This window comes from Choloepus didactylus, chromosome 27 (assembly GCF_015220235.1).
Source record: "Choloepus didactylus isolate mChoDid1 chromosome 27, mChoDid1.pri, whole genome shotgun sequence".
NCBI classification, from domain to species: Eukaryota; Metazoa; Chordata; class Mammalia; order Pilosa; family Megalonychidae; genus Choloepus; species Choloepus didactylus.
Genome location: NC_051333.1, coordinates 18,735,945 through 18,757,261, shown reverse-complemented (window position 1 = coordinate 18,757,261; position 21,317 = coordinate 18,735,945). Strand labels below are relative to the sequence as shown.

The 21,317-nt window shown below is 37.9% G+C and overlaps 1 protein-coding gene across 1 annotated transcript in view; it reads right to left on the bottom strand.

The window, feature by feature from the left end:
• Positions 1–2,588: 2,588 nt before the first annotated feature.
• The window catches only part of ZNF565 (zinc finger protein 565), a 54,159-nt gene continuing 35,430 nt past the window's right edge, over positions 2,589–21,317 (bottom strand). The window contains exons 4-6 of the mRNA XM_037820243.1: positions 17,703–17,829; positions 16,931–17,026; positions 2,589–6,299 (exon numbers count right to left, since the gene is read on the bottom strand). Of these exons, the coding sequence (XP_037676171.1) occupies positions 5,032–6,299; positions 16,931–17,026; positions 17,703–17,829 (1,491 nt within the window). The 3' untranslated portion in view covers positions 2,589–5,031. The remainder of the gene's footprint in view (positions 6,300–16,930; positions 17,027–17,702; positions 17,830–21,317) is intronic.

Below are 21,317 nucleotides of genomic sequence, written 5' to 3'. Positions count from 1 at the left end.
TTTGTTTTCCTTAATCCATTGCTTTGTTTGAAATGTTGTGGGGTTTTTTTGGTTGTTGTTTGCCTGTTTGTTTTTAATTTTTTGATAAACAAAGTTAAAAAATTGAAAAAAAATCAGTAGAAAAATGGGAGTAAAAACTAAATGACAAATAGGGTGGGATGGGGGGATGGTTTGGGTATTCTCTTTTCACTTTTATTTTTTATTCTTATTCTGATTCTTTCTGATGTAAGGAAAATGTTCAGAAATAGATTGTGGTGATGAACGCATAACTATATGATCATACTGTGAACAGTTGATTGTATACCATGGATGACTGTATGGTTTGTGAATATATTTCAATAAAACTGAATTAAAAAAAAAATGAAATTAAAAAAAAAAAAAGCAATGCCAATGGTCAACAAATATGTGAACAAATGGTCATCTGTATTAGTCATAATCAAAGGAATACAAATGAAAACAAAAGTGATTTTCCCATTTTTCATCCACGAAATGGTCTAAGTTCAAAATAAATGTGTTCCCCAGGGTTTGAGGAGTGTGGTGCTTTGGGTTCTCTTCTATTGTAGATCGAGTACATAATTATATAATCTTCCTGAAGGCACTTGAACAGTGTGTATAAAAAGTATATACCTCTAATAAATGGCCAACCAGCATCATGAAGCATTTCTAGCAATCCAACTGTGGCTTCCAAATATCATTTTTAGCCAGTAGGAAACAGGGATCCTTGGAAAATAGCTGCTTCAAGATAAGGGGTAGGAAATAGAGCCTGGAACACCTTGCTGCAGCAGATAGCAAGCACCCAATAAAAGGTGACTGGGGTCATATTGTCATGGAACAATCGATGATATAAGTGAAATGAATTTAAACACATTAAATATGCTTCACACGCACACACTCTCAAACTCACTGGTTACTATGGCAGAATGCTAGGGAACCGACTAATAATTCTGAAAACTAATAGACAAAAGCATTTATCTTCCTCACCTTAATGTAACACTGGGTAACCAAATATTAGTTGAAGCAAAGTTCTTTATAAAAATATTCTAGCTAGTAAAGGAAGAAGAAATAATAGGATATCACCATTTCACAACCCCTAATGAGTAAACAGATCTATCAATTGAACATCAATGGCTACTAACATCACAAAAAGAAAGACAATCAAATATTATGTGTCCCTTAATATTAACCACCTATGAAGTAGTTTTGACTCCTCCAAAAAAAATCAAACCTCAAGCTGATCCAACTCTAGATCCCAACTACCGATTTACAGGAAATACCAAGGATAGGAATGCATATTAACTACACCATGGGGGTACAATCAGAAAAACCAAGCTCTGGGAAACTACAAGGCAAACAATTGAGTTTCTTCAAAAAATAAATTGCCAGGAAAAAGATGAAGAATGCATGGATTGAAACTTATGAGGTGTGATGACCACCTGTAATTTGTGACTATTATTTGGATCCTGATAAATTTTATTAAGAAATTAATATGAGACAACTATAAAATTGAACTGGCAGATATATAATGGCATTAAGGCATTAAGGCAGTGAAAAGTTGAAGTTAAAAATTTAAAGTTAAAAATTTTTTAAGAAGTGAAAATCCTTTCTAAGGTTGTGCCATATTTAGAGGTACATACTGAAACACTTAAGGAAGAAATGATATATCTTGGTGTTCTAGTTTGCTAATGCTGCCGGAATGCAAAACACCAGAGATGGATTGGCTTTTATAAAAGGGGGTTTTATTTGGTTACACAGGTACAGTCTTAAGGCCATAAAGTGTCCAGGGTAACACATCAGCAATCGGGTACCTTCACTAGAGGATGGCCAATGGTGTCCAGAAAACCTCTGTTAGCTGGGAAGGTACGTGGCTGGCGTCTGCTCCAAAGTTCTGGTTTCAAAATGGCTTTCTCCCAGGATGTTCCTCTCTAGGCTGCAGTTCCTCAAAAATGTCACTCTTAGTTGCACTTGGGATATTTGTCCTCTCTCAGCTTCTCCAGACCACGAGTCTGCTTTCAACGGCCGTCCTCAAACTGTCTCTCATCTGCAGCTCCTGTGCTTTCTTCAAAGTGTCCCTCTTGGCTGTAGCTCCCCTTCAAAAGTTCACTCTCAGCTGCACTGAGTTTCTTCTGTTATGTCAGCTCATTTATATGGCTCCACTGATCAACTTAGATCCACCCCAAATGGGCAGAGCAACACCTCCATGGAAATTATCGAGTCATCACCCACAGCTGGGTGAGGCGCATTCCAAAGAAACACTCAAAGAATTACAATCTAATCAACACTGATAACATCTGCCCACACCAGATTACATCAATGGCGTTTGGGGGACACAATATATTCAAACTGGCACACTTGGGTTTGCCTCAAAAATAACATGGAGGTGGGGGAGTGAGTGGGAATACAGACAAAACAAGAATGGCCATAATTGTTGAAGCTGATGGCAGGGGCATTAGGGTTCAGTATAAGAGTCTGTGTATTTTTGTATTTTTCAAATTCTTCATAATAAAAAATTTTAAAAAAAGTATACAAATTTTGATCCAGCATTTCTATTTCTAGGAATTATCATAAAGATACACCACACATGTACAAAATAATTTATGTCAAGGATCTTTATTACAGAATCATTTGAAAGAGCAAAAGATGAAAAAACCCAAATTGATAGGCTTAAATAAATTATAGAACACATATATGATGGAATATTATGCAGCTGTTAAAATAGAATGAGGCAGTTATATATGTACCGATATGGTCCAATCTTCAAGATGCATGGATAAGTTGAAAATAGCTATGTATAGAAATTCGATTCCATTTGTGTAAAAATTTTTTATAAAAAGTATGTCATGTGTATGTCTATGCATATGCAAACAAAAATCAGGAAGTACATATAAGAACTTGATAGGGTAATGGGATAGAAGGAGGCCAGAGACAGTGGAGACTCATTTATGCCTGTATACCAAATTGCAACTTTAAAATTTTTATTCTGTTCATGTGATTTAACTATTCATGGTGACAATTTTTAATGTCAACAGCTTTGGGCTCTCCCAACTGTACAACCTAATCATTAAACCACTTAGAGATCACTGCTTTCTAATACTTTGTAGGCAATCACATGTGCAAAAATGCAGGTGTTTTTACCAAACACTTAGTATGATGGATAAGATGGCTGGCATCAGAGTGTAACTGTTCCTCTGCCCCAGATACTGCATGCAGGGGATCGATTTCCTGAAATTCCTGAGATTCATTAACAAGCTCTGATCCAGATGTCACTGAGGTTGGATCAGGCTCTTTCCCCCATCATTGTGATCTACAGTTATAATATCAACATTCTGAAAACATTATTCAAAAGAAGTGATGTTCCAGACATTCCATTTGAAATTAGCTTTTTAAATAGATTGTTAGATTAAATTTGTAGGAATTTATTTATTTTCATAAATGACAATGATCTATGAATTGTTTTTCAGGAGCTATCTTTGTCTAGTTTTGCTTTCAGTATTTTATTTAACCTTGAAAATGAACTGGTAAGCTGCTCTTAGGGATTATCTGGTCCTTGAAGTTTTTGTAGGTTAAACTGTTTTCCTTGAAGAGATAGAGCTTTGACGACATTTTAGGTCCTACTAAAATCATTGATTTATTGAAGTGTTTCATAACTTGAATCAATTTTGATATTTTTTTATTAAAAATCCACTTTCTTTAGATTTTCAAGTATATTAGATATTAAAAAAATATCTCTACCGTAGCCCTTCTTCATTCATACTGTTAAATGTGTGCTATCTTTTTTCTAGATTAGACTTGCCAATAGTCTTTCTTACAACTTTGGATTAAGGCTACTATTTTGTTTTCCATTTTATTATTATTTTTCTTTTATTTTTAATAAGACTTCTTAATGTTGACCTTAGTTTACTTTATAATTTTTGTTTAACTTTTAGGGTTGACTGTTCATTCAATGTGCTTACCACATGACTGGCTATAACAAGATGCTGGAGTTCTATACTTGATGAACAAAGCTCTTGGCTTCAATCCTTGACTTCTGAGAGGAGTACAGTTTTGGCCATACTGAACTGAACTGGTTTTGATATATAGAATTCACTTAATCATTTCTAGTTTGTAATTTTGGTTTGATTTCTCTTTAAATTAAGTTATACTTAAGTGGTTTTAGATTTCTAAATGGGCAGATTTCTTTTGGCTACTGTTATTTCTTTTCTTTCCTTCTCTCTCTTCCTTTCTTTTTTTTTTTGAATAACTTATAATTTTCTGAATTTCTAACCTTCTGAATGAAGGCCTTCTCATGATAATTATCATTTACTACTGCTTTTCAGAATGAATTATCCTAACAAGTGGCTTATGAAGGCTTTTTGATATGTGATAGATTCATAAGGCCTTCCTCTCATATGAATCCCTTAACAATAATACTGAAGATAAAAAAATTAATAACAATGATTAGCTAATAATTATTGAGCAGTTGCATGTCCCAGATACCCGTTCTAATGCTTTATATAAAATACTTGATTTAGTCCCCAAAAAGACTCTACTAGGCAGGTGTAATTATCACTACTTAAAAATAAGTAAACTGCGGGACAGAGAGATTGTGTAATTTGCCCAATGCTATAGTGTCAGTAACTGGTGGAAAAATATGCCATGGCTAAAGGCACACACAAAATATTTTAGTAGGACTATTCTCTATTAGGAATGCTTAGAAATCTAACAAATTTTGAGTGGCAATAGAAGACTTTTCTAAATTCATATTAATATTAATTTAGCCTAAATCCTCTGATGTTCAGTAAACAGGAAGTGCGAGGCAAAAAAGAATTTCCAGATTTACTAAATTTTCTTCTAGTCTGAATTATGTGATACTCCATAAAGGAAGTGAAAAAATCAAGGTTTTCTGACATTATCTACATTACATTAAGAATTATCTAGTGGGTGCTCCAGTGGCACAATAGGTCAATGTGCGGTACTTGTAAGAATTATCTAATATTGAGTGAGGTGTTAACTCCATATTAAAATCTTTTCTACATCCCAAAAATTCAAGGCTTTCTAACCAGTATGAATTCTGTAATGGTCAATGAGCTGTGAGCCAAGAATAAAGGCCTGCCCACATTCTCTACATTCATAGGGTTTGATACCGGGGTGAATTCTCTGATGTTCAGTAAGTTGTGAACTACGAATAAAGGCCATTCCACATTCCCTACATTCATAGGGTTTCTCACAAGTATGAATTCGCTGATGATGAGTCAGTTGTGAAACACGAATAAAGGCTTTCCCACATTCCTTACATTCATAGGGTTTGTCACCTGTATGAATTCTTTGATGTTGAGTAAGGTAGGAACTACGACTAAAGGCCTTCCCACACTCCTTACATTCATAGGGTCTGTCACCAGTATGAACTCTCTGATGTCGAGTAAGCTGTGCATGCTGTCTAAAGGCCTTCCCACATTCCTTACATTCGTAGGGTTTCTCCCCAGAGTGAATTCTTTGATGTCGAGTAACTTCTGAGCTATGAATAAAGCCCTTACCACATTCTTTACATTCATAAGGTTTCTCACCAGTATGAATTCTCTGATGCACAGTAAGTTGTGAATGCTGCCTAAAGGCTTTCCCACATTCTTTACACTGATAGGGTCTAGCACCTGTATGAATTCTCCGATGCACTGTAAGTTGTGAGCCACGAATAAAGGCCTTCCCACAGTCTTTACATACGTAGGGTTTCTCACCTGTATGAGTTCTTTGATGCAGAATAAGTTGTGAATGCTGTCTAAAGGTCTTTCCACATTCTTTACATTCATAGGGTTTGACACCAGTATGAAGTCTCTGATGTAGAATCAGTTCTGAAGTACGACCAAAGGCCTTCCCACATTCCTTACAGTCATAAGGTTTCTCACCCGTATGAATTCTCTGATGCTGAACAAGGTGTGAGGCCCTACTAAAGGCCTTCCTACATTCCTTACACTCAAAGGGTTTTTCACCAGTATGAACACTCTGATGTTGAGTAAGGTGTGAGCCACGGCTAAATGCTTTCCCACATTCACTGCATTCAATTGGTTTCTCACTAGTCTCATTTCTCCGATGTAGACTGAGGGAAGTGTCATGCTCAAAAGAAGGCATATTTTCATAGGTGATGCTCACTTGCTTGAAACAGCATTCCTGATTTACTTGTCTCTCAAACTGGCCTTTGCATTCCCAGTCATCTCTAAAACTGGAGTCCTGATGATCACAGCATTGAAGGCTTTCCATTATCTCCCAATTGTATGATTCTATTTCAAAAATATCTTTTGGTGGAAATTTCTCATACCTGGACTCCAAGTCTGAAAAATATATTAAAAAAAAAAGTAAATACAAGCTGTTCTCTTTTATGTGAAATAAAAAATTCTATAGTAAATAGGGAGACAGAATGAAAGTAATAAGTATAAAAAGTAAGTGGCTTGGATAGTCTCACATATTACTGTGAAAATTCTAAAAGGCACATGGAAGGGTAAATATGATGAGCGCTCATATGGTGCCAAAGGGAGAAAGAAAACAAGTTATGCTATGGGTTCTCAATTTTGATATGGATCAGAATCACCCAGGAAGCCTGTTAACAATACAAATGTCCAAGCATCACCCTAGACTGAATCAAGATCTACAGGAGTAGGGCCAAGACATCTGAACCCAGCCTACCTTCTGACTGACCTACTGACATATCTATTAAAATGATGCTGAAAAAAAAAATAAAAATAAAATGATGCTGAGGCCAATAAAAATGAAAATCTCTACTTAAACTTTGCAACTGCCTCCCCACTGTACTGAAATTAATTCCAAACTCACTGCCATGGCTCACTCATTACACATGGCTCTGCCAAGCAGGTCCCTGCTTGTCTTTGATGTCACAGTGTCTCAACCGAGGGCAATGCATCTTCATATTGACTACCCTGGCCTTTCATCCCTATGTACTAAACCATAGGCCTCCTCTGGGCATCTAGAGTAAACTTGGCCTTTTCCATCTCTGAACTCTCGCCAGTTTCTTCCATGTATCAGAAAGGGCTCTCTGTATGGTGGTTCTTCTTATGTCTTAGGTCTCAGATTAAAACTCACACTTTCTCTCTCACATCTTGCACCCTGTCTTCATAACACTCTTATCAATTATAATTAGATTTTCATTTACTTGCTTATCTGTTAATCTGTTTATTTTTCACTCCTGAATCTCTTCAAAGGCAGAAATAATGCCTTTCTCACTAGCCATTGTAACCAACCACTAGCCAACAGTTGACTTTCAATAATGGATTGCTGGATGAATAAATACTGGATTCTGCAGAGACAGACCAATGGAACAAAACACAAAGGCCAATGGAACAAAATACAAAATACAAAATAGACTGAAGCTTTTATGGAAATTGAATATATTATAAAGGTGGTATCTCAAAGTGGAAAAGGATGGTCTTTGTAATAATATTGGGGCAACTGGACAGTCATTTCAAAAAGAAAAAAATTGGATCCATACCTTATGTCACTATATACAAGCATAAATACCAAATAGAGTTTTAAAGTTTCAAGAAAATAGAAACCATACAAGTACTAGAAGGAAATGTGGTAGATTCTGTTAAAACCTAGGCATGGGAAAACCTTTATAACAATGAAACAATGACTCAAAATCTAAAAGCCACAAAAGGAAAGACTGATAAATTCAACTATGTAAAGGTGGGGAAAAAAACAAGAACTTTGCACATGACTCAAAACTCCAAAAGCAAAGTCAAAAGATAAATGACAAACACAGAAAATATTTGAAACTTATATCATGGATAATGGGATAATCTTCCTGATTTATAAAAAGCTGCTAAAAACAGAAATAAAACCACCAAAAACTAATAGAAAAGTGGGAAAAAGACATCAATAGACAGTTCATAGAAAGAAGTTAAACAAATTAAAAGTTGTCCAACTTAACTCATAAAAAGGGAAATGCAAATTAAAATTACGCTGAGACCCTTTCTCAGCTATCAGAAAGCCTGACAACATAATTTATTAGTGAGACTGTGGGAAAATAGGCACTATCAGACATTGCTGATGAGAGAGCAAAATGGTGTGACCATTCATTTTGAAATGAACTTTACAAAGCTCAGTAGATCACAGAAGTTTACCCCCTATCTCCTAAGGTATATGTATGGTTTCACTGGTAGAAGCATGTGCAAGCCACTGGGAAGAGCATAAAGAAACAAAACAACTGTACATCAGTAGGAAGGGTGGGTAATAATACAAACTCAAGTGAAAATAAAACCCTCTCAGTACGATAGCTGAAATAAGGAGATAAAGAAAAGTCAACCACATTTTTACAAATAAGAGAATAAGTGAGTGGTTTTGGCAGCTCCCATACCCACAAATAATTAATTTTCCTGCCCTACTCAGTTATTCCTACCAGCATTTGAAAAGTTCTGTTTTTCCCAGAAAAACCTCCCAAGACCGTAGCTCTCCCTCCAGTTACCACCTCATTTTCCTGCATGATAAAAAAATTCTAGAGTTGTCTATCCTCACTGTCACCATGGCTTCACCTATCACTTTCTCTTTAAGCTGTTCCTCAAAGGCTCATAGCCCAACACTCCAATGAGCCACTCTTGGCAAAGCCATGAGCACCTTCACTCTTACTGTTATGAGGTGGAACATCTCTTCATTTGCATAAGCATCATGTTGCCAAATCTAAGAGGTGAGCCACAGGACTCATCCTAGCAGCACGTGACTGCTCCCCTTGCTGAGTTCCCAGTGTCCTGCACTCTCCCGGTAACCCGCCTACTTCAACGATCACTCCTGCTTGGTCTCCCAGGCTGCAGCCTTCCCCTTCTGCTGCTAATGCCCACCCAGAAGTGTGTTTGGCCCATAGTGTACATTAGAAAACCCCATGAGGTGGCAGAGTGGTGGACTCTTGTGAGCCTTTCAGGATTAAAGGGACTGAGTAACCAGTGACCTGTAGTGGGGTGTGTGCTCTGACTGTCCAATCAGGTAACACTGTTGTTGAACTTGGGCTAACAGGGCGGGAACTTTGGCAGCTCACCTTTGACCTGCTGGAATGTATACTGATCTGTCAGTGCATCATCTCCAGGGAGCGCTGTTGGATGGGGCTGGCTCAGGCCCTACCTAGATGGCTGGGGAACATATGTCTACCCAGTGCAGAGGATGGGTTGGCTCCCTACTTAGTGAGTTTTTGAAGGGGCCTCACCCAAAGAAGGCTTGAAGGAGAAAGCCCTCGGACTTTGCATACTCACAAGGTGGCACATCAGTAATTCATACTATCTCGCACTGCTCCAGAGAGCTCTGGGAGTCCTTGGCCTTGGCCCTGACTGTTCCTGATAGAATTCAGGAGCACCCCGGGATGTTTCACAATAAGTGTTTTGAATTAACTCTCAAAGCCTTTCTGAATGTTATTTATTTATTTATTTATGTGTTTGTTTGTTTTTTGCATACCTACTACCCAGCATCTCTTTTAGATAAAGAGATTTCAGGAAACTGAGTTTCTCCCCAGCAGGCAGCCATATTCCAGGGGACAGTCCTAGCCAGAGATTTGAGGAGCAGGGTATCACTTTTTCTTCCTCTCCAGATAGTCTCTAGCAAAATAAACCCAGGGAACACTTTAGGCAGTGGGTCTAAGTTCTAGAAAGTTGGGACAAAGAGTAGTAAAATAATGGAGGCCAGTTAATTCCCAAGCCTTTCATCCCCATTCCATCCTGTGATGGAGTAGGCTGGGGATGGGGTCGAGGGGCTCACGTCTCACGGAGGACCTCTTTGTGCATTTTCTCATCCTTCCTAAACTTGAAAAGCCTCCTGTCCTTGTCTATAATGAGAAAACCAGAGCTCCCTCTCTGTTGGACCTACTGCCTCTCCCCCAAGCCTGGAAACGGTGAAGCATCCAAGTTGAGGCACACGGCTCTCTGGTGAAGTGACCTTCAGATGAAGGGACTTGCTCAGGGCCAGTTTAAAGGCCCGCCTTTCGGCATCTACACCCAACTTGTTAAATGTCCCCTCGAGACATTCTTGTCAGGAAAGCAGTGTTGGAACTTTTTGTCACTGACTGGCTTCTCCCATCCTTTCTCTCACTGACCATTAGAAATGTATGAAGGAAAATGTGTACAAGACTACAATCAAATATCTGCTGAGCTTTATTTGAATGGCCAGATGTGAGAGAGGTGGTATTTATTGAAACCCTTTTCTTGAACAAAAGGCATCTTAAATGCTGGGTAGTCTGTATACATAACTTGAAACTGTGAAGTTTTCCCTTTTTCCCAGTAAACCAAAAAACAAATCCTTGAAACTTTGCCCTTGAAACACTAAAAACACTGTACCCCTTGATCCTCCTGAGGCTAAGTGGTTGATCAGGGTAGCCCAACTGGTCCCAGTCAAATATGTAGCAAGATCAGCAGCTCATGAGGCTCACTGACTAAACCCCATTCCTCTGTGTCCCCCATATTCAACCTGAATTTTCTCCCTTTTTGAAGTCGTTTGCTTCCTCTGCCCACAGCTCACCCTTTTCTGAGCTGTTTTACTTGAAACACTATATTGCGGCAGAGGGCCCTCTTGGATACCTGGGAGAATGTATTTGTTTTGAGTCTTCTTTTTTTTCCAACCTACTGTTCTTTTGATTTTGTTGCCCTTCTCCCCTGAAGCCCAGTTCAGCCCTGTCTCCTGCTGTATTACTCTTAGGTTCTGTTGGACTCTGGAATGTCCACTCTTCTCCCTTTCCCTCTTTTCCTTGTTTTCTACTCAGGACCAGCTACATAATTTACAGAGCCTCTTTGTCCAAAAGTATTAGGAATTTCACAGTGGTGACAGTAGAGCAGTAAACCAAGCACAGGGCCCTTCCCAACTTGTTCCTAATGGAAAATAGTAATTTTGTATGGCACACGGGGAGGCTGCTGTGGCCAGAGGATGGGGTCAATATCACACATACCTGTGACCCATTCACGGCTCACTGGTGCCAAAGTGCCAGCTGGGAAGCTCTGCTGTAGTACCCTAGCATTTAGTCCTAAATTTTAAGACTCCGTGGAGTCTCTGTAGATGATGGCTGGTGGGGAAGAAAGGGTGGGAGTGGGGATGGGGGTTGGGCCCAGGTGACTTCTCAGAACAAGGAAATGGGTAAAAGTTCTGAGTTTCTTCTTTTCTGATAAGTCAGCACTCCTTTGCCTCCAAGACAAGCCTTTGGGCTTAAATATCTTCTCCCCAGTCAGGTTTTTGAAACTGATTAATTTCCTTCCTGGTCACCCTTCTGGCCTACTGCTGTGCCCTGTTCCCTAGACTACTCAACTTTGGAGAGGAATTTAAATCTCTTTATAGATGGACATGTTGAATTTGTTGGCATGAGTGTGGGGTGTGTGGAGAGTCTGTTCCCACATGGCCTTTTCTCTAAATCTGTCACTGAATGAGTCAGGGAGCAGGGCACACAGCGTTAGTCTCAATGTGATTACACACCATAAACTTAACATCAGAATGAAAATGAAATTGTTTTGATTTTGATGTTTCTCTAACACCCCTCCCCTGTCCAGTCCACCCCCAACTCCTAATAGCTAAAGATTCTTTTATGAAGCAGACAAGGGTTAATGACGTCTAACTTCTTCCATTAAATTAATAAGTACTGACCTAATATTTAAGTGTTTACTATCTATTGCTGTAAAGTTTTGTATATTTTGTAAACTTTTTTTTCCCAAAATAGTAGATGTCTAAAATTGTTATACATTTGATTCTTTCGTATTTTATTGCTTGGCACAAACTGTGGCTTTTATTTAGAATACAAAAAGGAAATTTGGAAAAAAATATCAAGGTCATGTCATTTGCATCAATGTTTTAGCTATCTGTGATAACTTATTAAATATTAAAAGATATTTTGCTTCTACTGGAACATTTTTATACTTGCAACTATATTTCTGTAAACAAAGCTGCAGTCAAAAACAAAACATTGAAAGTTTTCATTAAAAAAGTATCAAAGTCATGAAAGACAAGGAAAGAATAAAGAATTGTCACAGATTGGAGGAGGCTAATGAAACACAACTAAATGCAATATGGGATTCTGGAACAGAAAAAGGATATTAGGGAAAACAAGATAAAATTAAATAAGATCTGTAGATTAGTTAATAGTATTTTAACAATGTTAATTTACTGGTTTTGATAATTGTACTATGGTTATAAAAATATTTACATTAGGGGAAGCTGGGTGAAGGGTATATGGGGAATTCTCTATAATAATATATCCTCTGTAATATATAAGCCTAAAATTATTTCAAAATATTAAAAGTTAAAAACAAAACACATCCTATCATGAAAACAATTCTATTTTCATTAGGATCTAAAAGAATAAAATATCTAGGAATAAATTTAACCAAGGATGTAAAAGACTTGTACTCTGAAAACTAGGAAAAATTGCTGAAATAAATTAAAGACCTAAATCAATGGAAAGACATCTGTGTTGATGGACTGGAAGACTTAATAGTGTTAAGATGACAGTACAACCAAAAGTGATTGACATATTCAATGCATCTACAATCAAAATTCCAGCAGCCTTTTTTGCAGAAATGGAAAAGTCAACCATCAAATTCATATGGAATGGCAAGGGAACCTGAACAGCTGAAACCATTTTGAAAAAAGAACAAGATTGGAGGACTCACACTTCCTGATTACAAAACTTACTAAAAAGCTACAGTAATCAAAACAGTCTGGTACTGGCACAAGGAGAGAGAAACTGATCAATGGAATAGAATTGAGAGTTCAGAAATAAACCCACACATCTATGATCAACTGATTTTCAACAAGATGCCAAGTCCACTCAGTGGGGAAAGAATAGTCTCCTTAACAAATGGTCCTGAGAAAACTGGATATCCACATGTAAAAGAATGAAATTTCATACCATTTTAAAAAAATTAACCCAAAGTGGATCAACAACCTAAATATAAGAGCTAAAACCATAAAACTCTTAGAAGAAAAAACATAGAGGGCCTTGAATTAAGCAATGGATTCTTAGGAATGACACTGAAAGCACAAGCAAAAAAAACACAAATATATAAATTGGACTTCATCAAAATTAAAAATCTCATGCACCAAAGGTCATTTACTAAGAAAGTGACAAGATAACCAACAGAATGGGAGAAAATAATGAGAAATCATATATTTGATAAGGTTTTAATATCCAGAATATATAAGGAACTCCTACAACTCAAAATCAAAAAGACAAATGATCCAATTAAAAAATGGGCAAAGGCCTTGAATAAACATTTCTCCAAAGAAAATATACAAATGGCCAATAAGCACATGAAAAGATGTTCAACATCACTTGTCATTAGGGAAATAAAAATCAAAACCAGAATGAGATACCATGGGATACCCCCTAGGATGGTTATTATTTAAAAAAAAAAAAAAAAAAAAAAAGGAAAATAACAAGTGTTGGCAAGGATGTAGAGAAACAGGCACCCTCGTACATTGTTGGTGGCAACGTAAAACAGTGTAGCTGCTAAGGAAAACAGTTTGGCAGTTCCTCAGAAAGTCAAGTATAGAATTACCGTATGACCTGGCTATTCCATTTCCAGGTTCTTCCAGTTTGCTAATTTGCTGAAATGCAAAACACCAGAAATGGATTGGCTTTTCTAAAGAGGGTTTATTTGGTTACACAGTTACAGTCTTAAGGCCATAATGTGTCCAAGGTAAGGCCTCAATAGGGTACCTTCAGTGAAGGATGGCTATTGTCATCCGGAAAACCTCTGTTAGCTGGGAAGTCACATGGCTGGCATCCACTTGCTCCCAGGTTGCGTTTCAAAATGGCATTCTCCAAAGTGTTGCTCTTGGGGCGTTTTGTCCTCTCATAGCTGCAGCTTCTCTTCAAAATGTCACTCTCAGTTGCTCTGGCAGTGAGCTCCTTCTGTCCGAGCTTTTATAGGGCTCCAGTGAACTAATCAAGGCCTATGCTGAATGGGCAGGGCCACACCTCCATGGAAATTATCTAATCAGAGTTATCACCCACAGTTGGGTGGGTCACATCTCCATGGAAACAACTCAATCAATGGTTCCAACCTAATCAACACTAATAAGTCTGCCCACACAAGACTGCATCAAAGAACATGGTGTTTTTGGGGGACATAATACATCCAAACTGGCACACAGGTATATACTCCAAAGAATTTAAGGCAGGGACTTGAACAGATATTTGTATACCAATGTTAACAGCAGCATTATTTACAATAGCAAAAAGGTGGAAGCAACCCAAGTGTCCATCAACAGATGAATGAATAAACAAAATCTGATATATACATACAATGGAATATTACTCAGTCATAAAAAGAATGAAGTTCTGATATATGTTACTACTACATGGATGAACCTTGAAAATGTCATGTTGAGAGAAATAAGCCAAACACAAAAGGACTGATATTGTACAACTTTACTTATATGAAATTACTAGAATATGCAAATTCAGACCCAGAAAGTTGATTACAGGTTACCAGGAGCTGTGGGAGGGCAAATGGGGGAATTAATGCTTAATGGGCAAAGAGTTTCTATTTGGGATGATGGAAAAGTTTTGGTAATGGATGGTGGTGATGGCAGCACAATACTGGGAATGTAATTAATGCCACTGAATTGTAACACATGAAAGTTGTTAAAATGAGAAATTTTGTGTTATATAAAAATTTAAAAAAACAAACAAAGTGAAACAAAAACTCCAAGCTCTTACCAAAAGAAAAAAAATCTATTTTGGACTTGAAGTTGGTAGAGAAATAAAGGTTTAAGCATATTTTTTAAAGTCAAATAAGACTATTCTATTACAAAGCAACAGGAAGTACAACTTCAAAATCATTTGAGGGAAGAAAGAGTGGTTATAAAATGTGAGCAAAACAGGAAGAGCTGGAAATGAGAAAATGAAGAACAGAAAATATAAAACAAAATGACAAGAATAAGCACAGACATATTAATTATCACAATAGATGGAATGGATTGAATTCCTTTGTTAAAGTCAAGGAATGTCAGATTGATTCAAAAAGGAAACTCAGAATCCTGCTAGCCATGAACAGGCCTAACACAGAGTGGCAATAATTTAAGAAAAAAAGGATACACAAAGATATTTCATGATTATTTAAGGCAATAAAAAGAGGGGAACTGATATTATTATCAGAAAAAATGGAATTCAAGGTTAAAAGCAATAAGTGGGAAAATAATGGAGTGTACTGATAATTGTCATCTTTACAAAAACGTAAAATGTAGTAGCAAAATATATAATGTAAGAAACAGCTCTCAGAATTTGATCACACAAGTACAGAGAAAGTTAAAAGGACCTGAAGATTCTAAAGAACACTATTTTTTAAATATGTAGGGACCATTTTCCAAATCTGGAACAACTTGACTTACTGACAACAGTAGAGAGACGGCAGTGGGATGGTTTCTTCTTTGGGTTGTGTACTGGTTTTAATCTATCATGTACCCCAGAAAAAGCCATGTTCTTTTAATCCAATCTTGTGGGTACAAACCTATTGTGGGTGGGACCTTTTGATTAGATTGTTTCCATGGAGATGTGACCCCACCCATTCAAGGTGGTCTTAATTAGTTTACTGGTGTCGTCTACGAGAGAATAAAAGGCAGAGACATTTTGAACAGAGCTCAGAGATGCTGAGAGAGAAAACACCCAGAGACATTTTAGAGACAGTTGTCGAAACCAGAGGTTTGGAGATGCTAAGCTAAGACATGAAGCCCAGAGTCTGCCCTGGAAAAGCAAAGTAAGAACTGACAGGTGCTTAAAGAGAAGGCCACTGGAATCAGAAGCTGAAAGCAATGTAACCCGGGAGCCAAGGACCAGCAGATGCCAGCCATGTGCCTTCCCACCTAAGGTGTTCCTTCCCAAGTGTTCTGGATGGCATCAGCCGTTCTTCAGTGAATGTATCCTCTTGTTGATGCTTTTGTTTGGAGACTTTTATGGCCTTAGAACTGTAAATTTGTATGCTAATAAATCCCCTTTATAAAAGCCAGTCCATTTCTGGTATTTTGCATTCTGGCAGCTTTAGAAAACTGAAACAGGCTGAGAGAAAATATCTGCCACACAGAATTCCATACCCCCTGAAAAATAGCTGAAAGAAGGTGGAATAAAGACATTTTCAAGAGGTCAAAAACAGAGAATTTGCCAAGAGTAGACCTGCACAAAAGGAAATTTTCAGGGTGAAAATGATCTCAGACGAAAATAAACATGACAAACAATAGCAGAGAAGCTGGGAGGGGGGTAAACAATAATTAACTACTCAAAGATTTTAATACTGTCCAGGAAGAGGGTGTGTCAATAATAATACTAGCTAACATTTAGATAGTCATCACTGTTGGTCAGCATTTTCTGGGCACTTTCACATCCTTAATTAAGATAAAAGCCACAATAACTATAGGAGGTAGGTACTATTTTTATCCCATTTGCAGAGGAGAAAAATTGCTCAGAGAACCTAAGCAATTTACCCAAATCACATAGCTAGTAAGTGGCAGAGCCAGGATTTGAACTCAGGTAGTCTGAGCCCATTCTGTGCCCTCAACCACTACACAGCCCTACGTCTCAAAATTAAGAAAAGAAATGAATATATGAATTGCTGAAGTAGGTAAAATGAGAAGCAATTTTAAGAAAAGCATTTTTTGAGGAATGCAGACACTTGTGTAAATCTATATGCAGCAAAAGGATCCAAAGTACAGGTAAAAAGGTGGTCACTGAGGGGGAAGAAGTGGGAGCAAAGTGGGAGGAAAATGTGAGTGAAGAAAAGAACAGGGAGGAATGAATGGGCTAAGAAGGAGGTTTCCTTAGGAGCTGATGCTGACAAGGACTTTCTTCTTCACATCGTCACATCTCACAGCCTTGGGTAAGGCTTTGAGGGGAGCTTTCCAATGATATTAGCTCCAGTTACTGCTATCGGTTGACTCGCCTACTGGAATATTATCCCCAAGGACCTCCCCATCATATCAGCCAGCCCTGGCTTACCTGGACACCACTGTTCCGTCATATCATTTGCAATAATCCAGGGCTCTTTCCCTTGTTCCAATAAGGAGATGACATCAGGCTTAGAAATGGAAAGTCCTGTTTATAGGAAAAGAAATGGGGCATGATCATGGTGTTCCAAGATGCAAATCCAGTCCCTTCATCACGGGGGAAGAAAGGCATTACAAGAAGGAAGGTACGAAGGTTGTCCAAAGGATGGGGAAGTGGAGGCGCCCAATGGAATTATCCATTTCCAAATCCCACAAAACACACGACAAATTCCCTTGGGAACAGAGGGCAGACGTTAAGTCTCCCTAGAAATTCAAAATAAAGAACCAGAAATTCCAGAAGGCTAGTCCTGAATTATTTGAGGTAGACACCTATGGTGGTTATTCTCCACTTGCCTTCCCTTTCCCCCAAACCATTCTTTGCTGTTGCTTGTCCTGCTCTGTGCCCCGCCCTGTGCCCCAGACAGCTTACCTGTAAGGATTACATCACCCTTGTCCTACGGTTTCCTGTTGGGTTTGGCAGATGGAAAGCATTAGCAGGAACAGTGGGCAGGAGAAAGAGCTCAGGGCTATTTCTTATCCCCTCTCTCTTCCTACTTTGACCCAGGAGTTCTGGTAGTAGCTACAGTTGCTGCTGGCTCAGCTTGTCTTTGTGGCTCTAGTTCTTACCATGTTCTGGTGGGGCGGTTTCCTCCCTTTACCCCTTCTGGCCAGACGTGATATCACCCTCCCTCTGCTGTAGTTCCTTGGTGCCTTGTTTTCCTTACCTAGTGAGACCAAGTTACCAAAGTTCTCCAAAGTCACATCTTTGTACAAGTCCCTCTGGGCAGGTTCTAGGCACTTCCATTCTTCCTGAGAGAACTCTATGGCCACGTCCCTGAAAGTCACCAATCCCTGAAACGATAAACCCATTCATTACTAGTAAATTAAAGGAATTTTTACTTATTATTGTGAAATGTTTCAAAATACACAAAACTATAGAGAATGGTAATATGACCCCCATGAATCTACCATCCTGCTTCACCAATTAACAAGATTTTACAAATCTCATTTTCTCTCTTCCCTCCCATTTTTTTTCCTAGTGTATTTTGAGGCAAACCCCAGACACCAAACAATATAGTATTTTACACAGAAATACTTCCATAGTCATCAGATTAGATTTTTTGTTAAAAGCATGGTTAATTTCATGTGTCAACTTGGCTAGGTTATGGTGTCCAGTTCCTTAGGTAAATACTGGCCTACTTGTAACTGTGAAGGTATTTCATAGATGGGACTTACATCCACAATTAGTTGATTGCATCTACTATAATCAACAAAGGAGACTGCCTCAGCAATGTGGGTAATCTCAACCAATCAGTTGGATGTCTTAAAAGCAAGAACTGAGGGTTTCAAAGGTTAGAAGATTATCTGCCTCAACTTCAACATTGGCTCTTGACAGAATTTCCAGCCAGTCAGCTTCCCCTGAGGAATCCTCCAGACTAAGGACTTCAACATCACCTTTATCCAAGTTTCCAGCCTGTGCCCTGCCCTACAGAGTTTGGATCTACCAGTCCCCATGTCATGTAAGCCAATTCCTCATAATAAATTCCTAAAGATACATAAAACATATATCCTGTTGGTTCTATTTCTCTGGAGAACCCAGGCTAATACAAGCATAATAGCCATAATATTTTTATATCACACTTAGTAAAATTAACAATAAACTATCCTAATAACCAGGAGGAGGTGCTGGCCACAATGGAATACAGGAGAATTCTTTGAGGTGATATGTTGAATGTGTTGGTTGTTACCTGACTATACAGTTTGTCAAAACAAATGGAGCTGTGCACTAAAAGGGTGAATTTTATGCATATAAATTATACTTTGAAAAAAAAGAATAGCACCTTGTATATACTCAATATTATCTAACTGTTTGTTAAATGAGAAATAAATAGGATATATTTCTAGAAAATAAATTGTTTAGTCAAAAGGCCTGAACACTTTGAATATTAACAGATATGATCTACTTGACTTAAAAAGGGCCAAAATGGTAGAATTTTACTGATGGTATAAAGAAGGTGATAGTTTCTCCAAATAATCATCAAAACTGTATATCGACAACTTCATAATTTAAATAATTTTGTTTATTTGATGAACATAAAATGAAATTCCATTCTTATTTGGAAAAAAGAAAAAGAAAAAAAGAAATTTCCATTCGTCAAATTTTGGTATAGTATCAAGGAAGAATACCCACAGTTATCTGAAAAGGTTATTAAAATACGCCTTCCTTTTCTAACTACAAATACCCTGTGAAGCCATATTTTCTTTATATACTTCAATGAAAATAATATATCACAACAGATTAGGCAGATTTGAGAACACAGTTGTCTTCTATTAAGCCAGACATTAAAGAAATTTGTAAACATGTAGAAAAAAATTTCCTAATAATCAGACCAAAAATTGCCCCAATGTTCTCAAAAATGAGTCTTGACAGTTGATTTGTTCAAATCAGAATTGAAACTAGATCCACACATTGCATTTAGTTGTTTTCTTAAAGTGTCTTAAATCTGTCACAGCCCCCTCATGCCATTTACTTAATGAAGAAACATTTGTCTCTGTAGAATTTCCCACATTCTGGATTTGGCTGATTGCGACTTCATGGTGTAATTTAACATGTTGATCTACTTCCATATTTTCTGTGAACCGGAGGCTTGATTTACACTTTTTGGGGGGCATGAACATACCATAGATGGTACCTTATACTTCGTACAGTATCCCGTGAGGAGGCACATAATGACTGGCTGTCCCATTTTTAATGAGGTTAAGATTGATGGATAGGTTCAGGTTTTAACAACCTGAATTCATCAAGGAAAGACGGAAAAAGAGGGGATGGAAAAGGTCACTGTAGGAAGTAGGTGATCAAGCAAGCAAGTTAGAGCTGAATGCCTGTGACACGAAGGAAGTATAATAAGCAAATTTATGTGACTAAAGGCTTAACATGCTCTTGAATATTCCTGTGGCTACAGATAAAATCTCCTTCACACAGCAGGTCTCATTTTCCACACAGGTCGGGAATAAGCAAAATCTTGCAAAGCAGGACCTCATAAATAACTGAAATAGTGTATACAAAACACAAAGCAAACTTGGGCCTGGCAAATAATAAAGTCTTTAAAAATGAGTCCCTTTTATTATTTCTCCCTTGAGATAGAACCCCAATTCTTATGGAATCTCTATCTTAAAATATAGGATTTGTAGGATTTTAAAGAATTTCTGGAAGACTCAGGATCATAGTTGGTCTGTGGATCTCAAGAGATTATAAATCCCCCTTTGCGATGCATCTGGGATCCTGCAGGGGATGGTCCAGTTGTCACAATGATGGGGAGAATAGAGGATCAATGTGCCACTGGCATTTAGTACATGGGTCAGGAATGCTAACTGGCATGAGTTATCTGGGCCAGGTACCCTGGTCAGTCCTACACAACAAAGAACTGTACTGCTGAAGATGACAACAATGCTCCCACTGAGAAACAGCTGGTTAGATACACATTTGTTCTTTGTTATGGGAAATTTTATAATAAACATAGGGATTTTTATTGGTTACATAATATTGTATCCTTTTAATATTACTGTTGCTTTGCAGTAAGTTTCTTTTAATGCAATTTTATTGAGACATATTCACATACCAAACAATCATCCAAAGTGTACAATCAATTGTGAACAGTATCATTTTATAGTTATGCGTTCATCACAATTTTTGAACATTTTCATTACTCCATAGAAAAATAAGAATAAACATAAAAGTAAAAAATAACACCCAAAACATTTCACACCCCTCCACCCCCCTATTATTCATTTACTTTTTGTCCCCATTTTTCTACTCATCTGTCCATACACTGGAGAAAGGGAGTGTGAGCCACAAGGTTTTCACAATCACCTGGTCACATGGTATAAGCTATAGAGTTATATGATCGTCTTCGAGAATCAAGGATACTGGATTGCAGTTCAACAGTTTCAGGTATTTTCTTCTACCTATTCTAATATAATAAAAACTAAAAAGGGCTATCTATATAATGCATAAGAATAACCTTGAGAACGACCTCTTGACTTCATTTGAAATCTCTCTGCCACTGAAACTTTATTTTGTTTCATTTCTCTTTCCCCTTTTGGTCAAGAAGGCATTCTCAATCCTATGATGCTGGTTCCAGGCTCATCCCTGGGAGTCATGTTCCATGTCGCCAGGGAGATTCCACCCCCCGCCCCAGGAGTCATGTTCCACATAGTGGGGAGGGCAGTGAGTTTACCTGTAGAGTTGGCTTGGAGAGAGGGCCACATCTGAGCAACAAGAAATTCTCTAGGGGTGACTCTTAGGCACAATTATAAGTAGGGTTAGCCTCTCTTGAAGT